The sequence below is a fragment of the Dysidea avara genome, chromosome 5 (genome assembly GCF_963678975.1).
Source record: "Dysidea avara chromosome 5, odDysAvar1.4, whole genome shotgun sequence".
NCBI lineage: Eukaryota > Metazoa > Porifera > Demospongiae > Dictyoceratida > Dysideidae > Dysidea > Dysidea avara.
Window position 1 is genome coordinate 37,733,990 of NC_089276.1, and position 12,327 is coordinate 37,746,316.

At 36.4% G+C, this 12,327-nt stretch overlaps 1 protein-coding gene across 1 annotated transcript; it reads right to left on the reverse strand.

The window, feature by feature from the left end:
- Positions 1 to 4,853: 4,853 nt before the first annotated feature.
- LOC136255248 (uncharacterized) lies at positions 4,854 to 5,469 on the reverse strand. Its single transcript, XM_066047975.1, has 5 exons — positions 5,363 to 5,469; positions 5,219 to 5,319; positions 5,083 to 5,166; positions 4,954 to 5,022; positions 4,854 to 4,901 (listed from the first exon to the last, which is right to left on the reverse strand). Exons 1-5 carry the CDS (start codon positions 5,391 to 5,393, stop codon positions 4,854 to 4,856), a joined length of 333 nt encoding a protein of 110 aa, XP_065904047.1. The 5' UTR covers positions 5,394 to 5,469.
- Positions 5,470 to 12,327: the final 6,858 nt, after the last annotated feature.

A 12,327-nucleotide genomic window follows, 5' to 3' on the forward strand; every position in this document is an offset into this window, starting at 1 on the left:
TTTACAAGAGTTAAGCATGCAGTACTTTGTCAATCCAATCATGCATTTGGTTTCTTCCACTATCAGACATCACAATGGTGGGACCACCTCCCTTCCCACTTTAATGACAACATTGTTAATAGCCAATATAAGTAGTTTTGTAATGATTATTATAATGTGTATGTTAGGTAAAGTGTAATGTTCCTTATTTGTATTTTCTATTATTTTCTTTAGATAATTTCATTGTATTTTTTTGCGTATGTGTGTTTTTGTATTTTGTGAGCTTTAGTGTAGTGTGAGTGCTTGTTGTTTTTGTAGCCACTTTAAAAAAAAAGAAAAACTCTTGTAAAGAAGAATGGCTATAGCCAATTGTTGGGGTAATCAATCAATCAATCAATCAATTCATAATCTATAGCTAGCTGAACTACTCATCACTGTCACTTATCCCTATACAACTCTTGATCAATGTAGTCCACTTAGAAAGCAGTATAATTAATATGTGCTACTCTACACATCAAAATTTCTAGTCCTGAAACATATGAAATAGTTTTAGCTTCTGGGGGGCACAGCCCCCAGACCCTCTGCTCCAAACACCTACTAACCTGGTGCCCCTTGCCAAACCCTGGATCCACCCCTGCAGTATGTCCGGAAGGTATAATATATACATGGTTGGTTAGCACTGTGTTGAAGGCTTGTAACTGAGTAGTCTGGGGTGCACTGATGCTGCAGGAAATAATTCCCTGACCATTACTCAGCTATGCATGACCTGATCATATGATTGGCCATATATACCCCACAGGCTAATAGCATTGTATTCTGGAATTTTTAGAGCATCGTACTTTAATAGAGCAGTTACCTACTACTACATTTATTTGGCGGGAGTTCAGGTGACTATTGTGATTTTTAGCAGTTGTCACTGTATGTTGAATAATAGCATCACTTCAAAAGTTGCTGCTTTTAAAGTGTATATTTTAACTACTGAAAGCAGTACCCATTTTTCTGGCAGTATACTTCATGCTTTTCCAACCATTATGTCTCAAGTAATGTTGGAATAATTGGTGCATTGTATGTTTCTACCTTTCTCTGTGATAAACTCTACATAGTGTGTTTAGATCAATAGTAAATGTATTGCAGTTACAGCAACTAGGCAGTTGCTGGTTTGTTGAAAACCTAGGCCCAGGGCCGCCCACAGGGGGAGGGGGGAACTGGGGAATTTTGCCCTGGGCCCCAGCCTGAATGGACCCCAGGAGGCCCCATGAAGGGCCCCATGAATACCTGTTTAAAAGATTGATATACTCTAATAGAGCAGTCCAATCTAAATACTCTAATAGAGCAGTCACAGTATTCTTCAGAGAAGCAGTGTAGCAAGCTTATAGGTAAGGAGATATGGTTGGTGAGGGGTAGCTATTGTCATTGTGAGCAGGTCATGACTTTTTTTTTTTTTTTGGTCTTCAACTTACAGTTTGGGTGAAGTTGTGATTCAGAATGAAAACCTCCTTGCCTCTGGGCCCCACTTTAACTCTTTGCCCTGGGCCCCTTAATTTCTCTGAGCGGCCCTGATAAGGCCATTTTGTTTATGGCCACATTCATGAGCTTTTTGATAATAGGGCTACCTCAGTAATAGGGCCACTTATCATGGGTCCCATAGGAGACCCTATTAATGAGGTTTCACTGTACTTTTTAAAGTAACTAGTTACGTAACTTAGTTACAAAGTAACTAGTTACCTCCAACTCTGCAAACTATTTTCTCCCTAAGCTGAATTCAGGGTAATTTTTTAGCCTGTACACATGTGGCTATTCTGAATTAAGCAAGCTTCATTTCAAAAATTGTTTACTCAGCAATCAAACATGCTTTGTATTACATTTTAGGAAGACTAAAATAATTCTTGATTCTTCAACTGTAGAATCTGGCTTTACTCACAACAAATTTCTGTACAAGGCACTAAGACATCATAGCCTTACTCTAAAGTGCTGGAAGAATCTTGGAAAAAAATTTTTTTTGTAAGAATTATACTGATTTGAAGACCACAATGAATACAAGGCATGTAAATTATCAATTTCTGAAAATGTGCATATTTCGAAGACAACATGTTGGTGTATTGACACTAACTAGATCGCAATAGCTCGTACATGCTGCAGTTAACAATGTTTTGAGTTTCAGAAGGATTGATGGGAAAAATAAACACAATTCAGGCATATAGTGATGGCTGTGACTTTAGAGAATTTCATGTTATGCATAAATCATACACACATGTAAAGCAAGATCAACCAGATCTGGTAATAACATATATGGGCTAGCTATATCATGTGATGCATCATGGAAAAGCTAGCTATGTGCTACAACTTTTATATGTGTTTTTGTACAATACTGTTTAGATACTAGCTAAGCATACAGCTAATTAGTGTATATACTGTATGTATGTCTGGTCTGCATTTGTGAACAAATACACTGAGAGATTCATGCTCCAGCTACCAGACCAGTAAACACAATTCCTTTAATCAACACAACAAGATAATACTTCACATAATTATACCAGTGCATGAGTCAGATTGCTCAAGTCTCTGTTGTAAAATGATCGATACCAAACACATCCCAGAAGACATATAGCCATTAGTTGTTATTGTGCAACCAGCCGATGTAACTCAGTAAATTTTGTAACAAAGTACACCAATGACATACATATGCACATACGAATGTGTTAAGACCAGCTATATATACTTCACCAAAGTACTTTTCTGTTTTTTGGATGTGTGTCTTGTTTTGTGATTGTATGTGTTACCACTACTGCAAGCAAGAACAACTTTGCTGATAGTATAGAGCTAAAGCAATAAATCAAATCAAATTATTTATGATAACATACACTATAGTTACAGCATAAGTGTAAAGGACTTCAAGTACACTGTGATAAAATGGTAGGATTAATATGTGTATACCATGGATGCCTCAAAAAAATGTTTATGATTGTAAATCTATTATTCCACTCTCAGTTATTCATAATTAATGCTTCTATAAATACACTCACTTTAGCGTAAAAGTGCGACACTCGTAATTTCTGAATATTTTTCCTAGAAGTTCTCCTAGACCTGGAAAATTGAATCTCAATTTCATCATTCCAGTATCTGATGTGGTTTAATTTCAATCATCAACTGATTACTATACAACCATGTTTCGGTATATTCATCATATTCTGTATCGGACAGTTCTCCATTTGAGTATACCATTTTAAGGAAATCTTTCAAATCTAGGCTGCAGCATTCACGTGCCAGAGAAAGTGAAACAGACTCCACACTATCTTCAAAAAGCAAATTACATTTCAAAAAGCTTTCCATCTCAATATTCACTTGGTGAGCTAACTGGAGATGATCTTGGCCAGGTTGAACCAAGGACAGCAGCAACGGATTGGTTCCAACAAGTTCCTTTATTGCATCAAATGAGACACCTTTCTTATCTTTAAATATGTGATTTAGATATGTATGTGTTTCTTCATCAGTAAAGCCTGTGACTGTGTAGGTAATCCAATTCACTGCTAACATTGAGGTAAGTCTTTTGGCACAGCTCCAGAGATCGTGTGAAAGATCTGGTCTATTCAGGATTGTGTTAGCACCACTGGAAACTGATATTATCAATACAGCATTTGGTACTATGCTTAGATCTGCACAATTTAACAAAAATAAATGATACTGTTTCTTTTTTATAGTAGTAAATAGGACCAAAATCAATAAACAAGTATAATGCACCCTTTTTCAAAAAAAATCTGATCAAATCCAAAAGCTGATGTGTAAATTCTTCAAGTGTCTTAGAATTCGATAACAGTTGTACAAATTTGTCATATTCTTTGTCCAAGAATGATTTGTGCTGCTCAATAAAGTACAAAAAGTAGTTATGGCATTCTAACGATGTTGGACTTAGAAAGAGGCACGGTTTTTCCCTATTCATCACAATGAATAATAACTGAACTAATAAATGATTTTCCGCATCCTTTGGGACCAGTTAAACAAATTTATCTATGTTCTGACATTACACTTTTAACTTCACAGAAGCTATTGGTAAACAGTATTAAAGGTGATGCCTGGAAGGAGGGAATGATACTAATGTAATACATCAAACCGCCCAGTAATGTAGAATATGAGGATCGTTCGATGATTGTATTAACTGGTAAGTTGTCATCAAATAGCCTGGAAACATAAACACAAAACAATAACATTATTCACAAATAAATTATATTGGCAAGAAGCTAAAAGGCCAAGAACTACCTTCATATGGTCCTTTGCAAGGAGTACGTATAAGCCAATATTTAGTGAAAATAAAGTGTCCATATAGGGCCAATTTCAAATGAGCCAAGTTCAAACAGCAGGTGTGATAGTGACTATACAAACATATCGGTAAAGACAAAAATAACTAACATAGATTTCTCATGAGTAGTACTCTTCTTAGCTAATCTCTCTGACCTCCTGCAGTTCATCCTAATCCACACATACATATTGTAACGTAATGCATTAAGTGTAATAATGGAGTAGCAAGTCTTCCATTGCCAGACCCTTCTGTCCATACAACAGGTATAGAAGCATGATTTTAAAAATGGGACTTTTATTTGCTCAACAGAGTGATCTCAGAAACTTTTTTGTAGATTTATTAAAGCTACACATGTAACATACATGATGATGTCACATATTAAAGTAGGTGGCCATATTTCATTCTGCACTACTGCAAAGTTATCAAAACAGAATGCAAATTATGTGGTACCTGCCCTACCATGCAGGCACACACATGTAACATACTTTAACTTCATTACATTACTTATCTGAGACCAAAGTGAGTTATTGCATAGAAAGCCATGATTTGAAAGGTGAGGTATAAATACTATAAAGGTATGCTACTTACATCTAATCTTCTTTTGAGGGGGAGACATCTGGCTACTGCCCTACAATGACAGGTAATGCATAAATGATGTACCATGACTTGTGTTCACATACTTGATCCATCATAGCATCCACTACACCTAAACTGTGTGGAGAGTTTAATTCTTGCTGGCTGCACTTTTCCTAAAAAAGAATGATTATTATTATTATGATCAAAATTCTAAAAGTTCAGAAAATGCATACCTTGTAATATGTCTGAAAACGATCACACATATCAGCATCTCTAAACAAACTTCCACTGCAGGTTAACACATCTGGATCATCAAACTAAAAATTTGAAGTGTATAGATCCCTTTTTTTGTTAACAGAACTGACCCACCTGTGAGGTACTGGATATTGCCCCTATCAACCTATTGGTATCCTCTTGTTCCATGGTCAATTTAGCCTCTGCATATATGAATTCCTCTACAAGTTTTCTAGCTGAACATCAACTATAGAACTGTCAGATGCAATGCAAACATACCTGCATGCTCAGAACACTTCCTTGTAGCCATAACTTTGGTTATTAGCAAACCTTCTCTGTACAGCTTCTTCAGCCTTATACAGTTACCAAATGAAGAACTGGCTACTATCAAGAGTAAATAATGGAAGAGAGAGTATCCAACTGCCATATACTGCATCAAAAATGAGCACATCAAGTAGAGAAGCCATCCTGTAGTGCTTTCAAAGAAAGCATTGAATGAAGTAATAAACACCTTCTAGCTCAGACTGTTTGAAGTGCCCAGGCATGATTTGAAGTCAAACAGTCTGAGCTAGAAGGTGTTTATTACTTCATTCAACACTTACTTTGATAGCACTACAGGATGACTTCTCTACTTGACCTGCTCATTTTTGATGCAGTATATGGCAGTTGGATACTCTCTCTTCTATTATTTACTCTTGCTACTATCCATTCCTTTTATAGTCTTAAAATGCTGATTACACACCAACTCAGCACAAATCAGATATTTCAAGCCCAGTTAGTTGGCACTCAGCGCATTTAAATTGCAAACACATTCCTCTTATTCCACACTTGGACTAATGCAGCACGCACACGGACATACACACACACACACGGACATACACACACACACACACACACACGCACACACACATACACACACACAAACAGCTGTGTGGATAATAGTCAACACAACACAACTTATTATCCTACTGGTGGTGGACTGGTATAACAACTCTCCCACCTAATTACACATTAATGCGTGGACATAAAGGACAAGGAGTCCTGCAGCTTTAACACATGTACAGTAGCTACACAGCTACACTTTGTAATGGTCCAAATAACTAATCTACCATTGAGGATACTGGATACTCATGTTTCAGGACAGCTACTTGCCTGTTACACTGTGAATTGAGGGACAATCATGAAGTGGTCAAAACTGGAATGCGGTCAAAACTGGAATGCAGTCAGAGAGTACATACTACTCTAATAGAACAATCACTCAGTTAGCTAGATGAACTTAACAGTAATAATGATTCATGTTTGTATGTAGATAACAGTATTGACTGGCCTACACTTGTTTATTGGACAGCATCTGAGGTGTCAGTATAGTATTAGTCAGCATTTTGAAACTGAAACAACCACATACCAGGATGAAACTTGTTACAACATGCATGTCAGTGTGATTGTACTATCATCAGTAATGCATTACCATAATATATAGTGTGTTATTTTCAAGGACACTAAGTACACTTACTTTTACCTTTGTTTACAGCGGTAATACCAAGAGTAATACTTCAAATATTACTTGAAAACTGCTAGCTGTCTGTGATACTGTGATAGGTGCCTCTAAATATCTTTATCTTCTAAAGCTATTACAGCAACTATTGAAGACTTAAGTTTCATTTCTAAAGGCCTAGATTTAACAGCACATTGCTGGGGAGTCTACCATTAAGAGTTGAACTTTAGTCTACCACTTTAGTCTAAAGAGTCTATCTACCATTAAGAGTGGCCATGCCCATACCTTTTGTACTGTATGATTTAAAAAAAACTCTTTGATGGCAAGAAGTCAATGTTTAAGTAGTGCTTGAATGCAGAGAAAATCTCAGGTCCCGGCTCCTCTGGCACATATCTAGACTGCATGTTGCTGGGGATCAAGTCACCACTGGGTCTGGGATTTTTTCTGCATTCTTCAACATTTCAGTTACATGTTTATGACTCCCTGTATTGACAGGCTTTAGCCTTCTCACAGGTCCTTAGTGGAATAGCATTCACAGAATATAATATATTACTGAAAACAAGGGGCAGCTCAGTGCTGGCTATGGCCATGGTGACCCTTCACTGCATTATAATTATAATGTAATCATCTATGTAAAATTTCACATTTCATTAGGGAATGGTTTCTACAGTCGATTGCAAAACCCAAACTGGAAAACATGATCCAACAAGCCTAGAAGTTAAGTTGTGAAATGTCCTTATTATTCTTTGTAAATACTTAGTATATACTTTCATTACAACAAAATGACTACCACACACACACACACACGTACACACATACACACACGCGTGTGCATGCATACACTGATCACAGTGAGAAAATTCAAAATGATTACAAAACTTTAAATGAACCACACCATACAAAACAGTTTTAAGTTAAAAACCACTACAACAACAAATCTACGTACCAAACAAACCATCCTAATATCAGAAATCAATTACAAGCCTAGTTTAGACATTATTATACTCATCTAGTGATAATGCTAATAGATTAGAAAACTATACCTAAATATATATATATCATATGTTTACCACACAAGTACAAATGATGTACATGGTAGGCTATACATGTAACACCATTTACACTGACAAGAAAAGACATGAATTTGTATTTACTGTAACATTGGTACCTGTCCAAGAGTGCAGAACTTCAGTGCAGCTATGGATGTCACTTTTATCAAAGTTGCCTTATTCCACCTGCAAATGGAATGTGAATTATGGGAAAATGGAAGTTTTAAGTTCGATTAGGCATGTGAACTTTGTTAGGCTGAAGCAGTGAAAAATCATGCCTGTAGCCATAACCATTATCAAGTTACGCTTGCCTGAATGCATCATCAGCAGAAAATTCCACTACATAAATATTAAAATTCCATAGCAACACTTATAGGAAATGTTTTTGGCTACTCTGAAGACTAACCAACATCACCAAGACACCATTAGGGTAATTTGAGACTTGTGTTAACTTTTTTTCTGAGAAACGTGATCTTTAATATACAGTACCACTGTGTTGCTATGATAGCAGTCATATCACTTCATTGACATTTTTATGCAAGGCAACCATACAATGAATATGTAAAGGAGGAGATAAAATCAAGCAACAATCTTGGATTTGAAATGAAAAGAAATCAGCTTCACTAATTACCAAACTAGTTAGCTAATGTCAAATAATATGATCAATGGTACGTGATGAGAGAAGCTTATTGCACTCTTCAGCATTTAATACAGTTCATATTCAGGAGACTCAGAATCTCTATCTGTCCACTTTATTACTATTATTAGTAACACTTTACAGTGACCAGCACTGATGGTCTGACAGCAACTTGTGCTGTAACTTGAACAAATGATTATGGATATCTGCATTAGCTTCACTTATGGGGCCTGCAATAGCTACAAACCTGGTTGTAACTTGAGAGTGCTTCGCATATTTGTCAGTGAACAGTTGTAGCTGATAAAATAGACTATGGCCTACAATGCCTCCTTCATCGTCATAATCCTCCACAACTTCCAATTCAATTACCAAGAAATATTATTGATTGAAAAGAGGAGCTCTCATATAATATGGCATCATCATAGTCAGCAGTCAATTCAATATCTGAAGAATGACAATAAATACAATTATAATAACACTATTAAGTTAGCATTCACCTCTCATATAGCTGCCATCTGCACACAGTAGCTCCATCAGCTGGAATGTTTAGTAACCCTCCTTGCTTGCAAACATGAAATGACCTTGTCGGGTGACTGTAAGGAATACACAGGTTGTTTCATGTTGTAGTAACTTGTTCCATACACCCTGCTACTCACAGCCAAGTACTTTAAATATTCACTGACAAATCCTATTAACTAATACATATGGCTGTACCCAACTTATACTACAACACATTTATATAGACAGTGTGTTTATTATTGCTGTTAACAAGCCAAATGACCTGAAGTATACAGTAGTACTGTATAATAGGGATCATGGTGATTTTGGGTTTTCTTGCCCAACAAAAGCCAGCCTCACTTTTCCTTCATAACAGCTTGGCAGTATTGGTAGGCATAAAACCAAGCCCATAAATGTCTTCAGAGCGACTCCAAACCCTTCCAACAAGTTCTATGAAAAATTATTTTTATGAGTATAAGGAAATATTAAGTTTGATTAGGGATCATAGGGAAACAATGGAGGCCACTTACACCTGCAGATATACTAGTGGACATTTAATCCCTAATTCAGTCTATTCCCCATGATTGAATTAGCAATTGCCACTAATATATCTGCAGGTGTAGGCAACCTCCATTGTTCCCTACTTTTCCCTAATCAAACTTAAAATTCTTAATTTTTCCTTATGCCTTTGATTTGATTTTATTTAGTTAGGTGGTGTAGCAAAAAAATGTGGACACAACTAACTGACAAAAGTACCATTTTTTTTCTGTGAGTTCCTTACCACATAAGATTAAAATTTTTGATAGGATCCACCTCAGGCATGCATGCTGGGAAGCCATCCAAGGCTCGGAAATATGCCTGTTTGCAATTTTGGTCTTTTAAATAGTAATTTGAGACTTTAGAATAACTTAGAGTATTTCAAGTGACATTAAATTATAAAGTATGTCATTAAAGTATAAATTATGTCATTAAATTTAAATATTTATCAACACATGTCTATGTTTTGTGTTTTATTCACAATTACTCTATTAGAGCAGTCGGGCAGTCCTGTAGCACAAAGATAAGCACATATCCACTCTGTGTTTTACATTCACTTGTACCACAATCAGGGCAGGAGCCCAGAGATTTTGATGAGTGGTCCGGCCATCCATGGACTAGGTCATAGTCATGCACACTACTTTTTATTGATTTGATGTAATTTTTAGATTATCTGCTTTCATGTGATACTCAACTGCATGTGCTAAGCAAACATAGCATGCCAAGCTAGGGGGGTCTGGGGTCATGCTCCCCCAGGGAAATTTTTGAAATAGATGCTCTGAAGTGACATCTGGAAGCTATTTAACATGCAAAGCCTCTTTCTCCTTAATTGTTAACATCAAGGATATATTCTGGCAATTTTGTACTACAGTACCAATTAATTCAATTTTTTTATTTTCAAAATTTCAGTGAAAGCTTAGTTCTTTGAGATACAGTGTACTGGGATTGTGGCAAATGCATGTATGGCATGCATGATCAATTAGCCAATGCAGTGCCATGCAGATAGCTCACTGGAGCTTTTCAGTGATTTGAGGACAATAATAGCATAGATGTAATGGCTTAGACTAAGAAGAACAGTGGCTATATTCTATACCGAATGCTCTATTACAGTATTGCGATGACTGTTCTATTAGAGTATATTATAGTATGTTATGATGACTGCTCTATTAGAGTATCTCGATCTTTTTACAGATTCAAGTAGCTCTGTAGCTGAAAAGTGGTCCGGCCAATGCCGTACCGGCTGGACCGTGGGCTCCGGCCCTGACCACAATCACTTAAAGCATACCTCCACCACAAGTATACCTAGGCTGTGTTGTGCAGTGCATAGGCACTCTCCTCAAGTATGAATATAAGTATTTTGATAGATGGAATCTTTGGATTAGCTTGGCATGCTTTGAAGTGTACAATTTCCAGCCTAGGGGCCCAGATCTAGAGTGTTTACCCCCTCAGAAATTCAACCATGTACTTGCTTATAGGAAAAGCTAGTAGAGTACATTTCATCAATTGTTTGCTTATGATACAACAAGTGCACCATAACAGAAAGATAAAAACAGCAAGGAAAAGAACTGAGCTCTTCTGAAAACTAATCAGTGCTGCATGGTCAAAATTATATTTGCAGGACTGATTTATTGAATGTGGGAATTCGAAAGAATAATACTGCTAGAACAGTCATCTATAAAGTTCTGCTACACAGTAATAAAATTACCATGACCACTGTGCTAGTTGAACTCTTCTTTGCTTGTGATTTCAGCACAGCTATCTTACCCAATATGGTATGCATACAATTGTGCCAAACATGTCATAGTTGAAATTCTACACTGTTGATTAACTGATCGATGAAATATTGCAATTCTGTGTTCTTTACATCCTAACCTAGCATGTCAAAGCTAACTATGTGTAGTCTTTGGCTGCTAAGTTTCACAGTAATGGTGAATGTAAACATGCAATACTAAAAGATATTTTTCACTGCTACAATTTGATTTTAAAGTTGCAATACTTCATCAGATTGCATCATATGTCTGAAACATCTTTAAAACTGTAGCATTTGATATATACGTACCTGCATGTCCAGTCAAGATCTGGTAGCAAGGCAATTATATTTACGTGTACGTAGTTAGTCGTTTATACCCTACCATTGCTTAATGAAAGCTGTTTGGAATTCATGAAAAAATCCATGGTGACTGCATCCCATGGTTATACTGTACTTAAACCACACTTTGCTCTCACAAACCCTGTGAAACCCTATACATTATATCCACTACTACAAATACACATTTTTAGCATTAATTCAGCTTGAGACTTGAGTAAAGGAATTTTATCTACAGCTGTACTGCTGGATTAATGGTATGAAGAGCCTTATTGTTGTGGTCATGCATGTGATTTCAGCATAAACACAAAATCAAGCATGTAGCAATAACATACTAAATAACAAGAGCTGGTGTAGTATACGTTGGTAAGTTATCAAGCTATACCTACTTCGCAAACAAGCACAAAATGAATTTTGTATAAGATGTGACATTTGAATGACTACAGTATTTATTTATTTAGGCTTTACAGCACAAGTGCTGAAGCTCTGTAGGACACCTGGTCCTACAGGCTACAGCCTGTTTAAAGTTGTTACATAAAGTGTGTTTGAAAAGGTGAAGAAAGGAGAAAAAATCCATGACTGGACCTGGGCAGCCTCAAACCTGCAGCCATCTGATTAGCGCTTGAACAGGCTGTAGGAACAGGTGTCCTACAGACCTTCAGCACTTGTGCTGTAAATAAATAAAATAAAATAAAATAAAAGGTATTAGGTAAGAGATTTATATGATATTGTCACAAACTAATTACTGCAAATATTTCAGTGTATATTCATTTCCACAGTGATCAACTATAGAGAAATTTCTCTATACAGTTTGTGGATCATACAAGCTGTGTACACTGTAAACTATAGGTGCCTTTTCCACACATTCTACATACCAGAAAACAAAATGACGTAACACTTGATTCCTTATACTGATTAACTTGCTCTTAGTATCAGAATGCA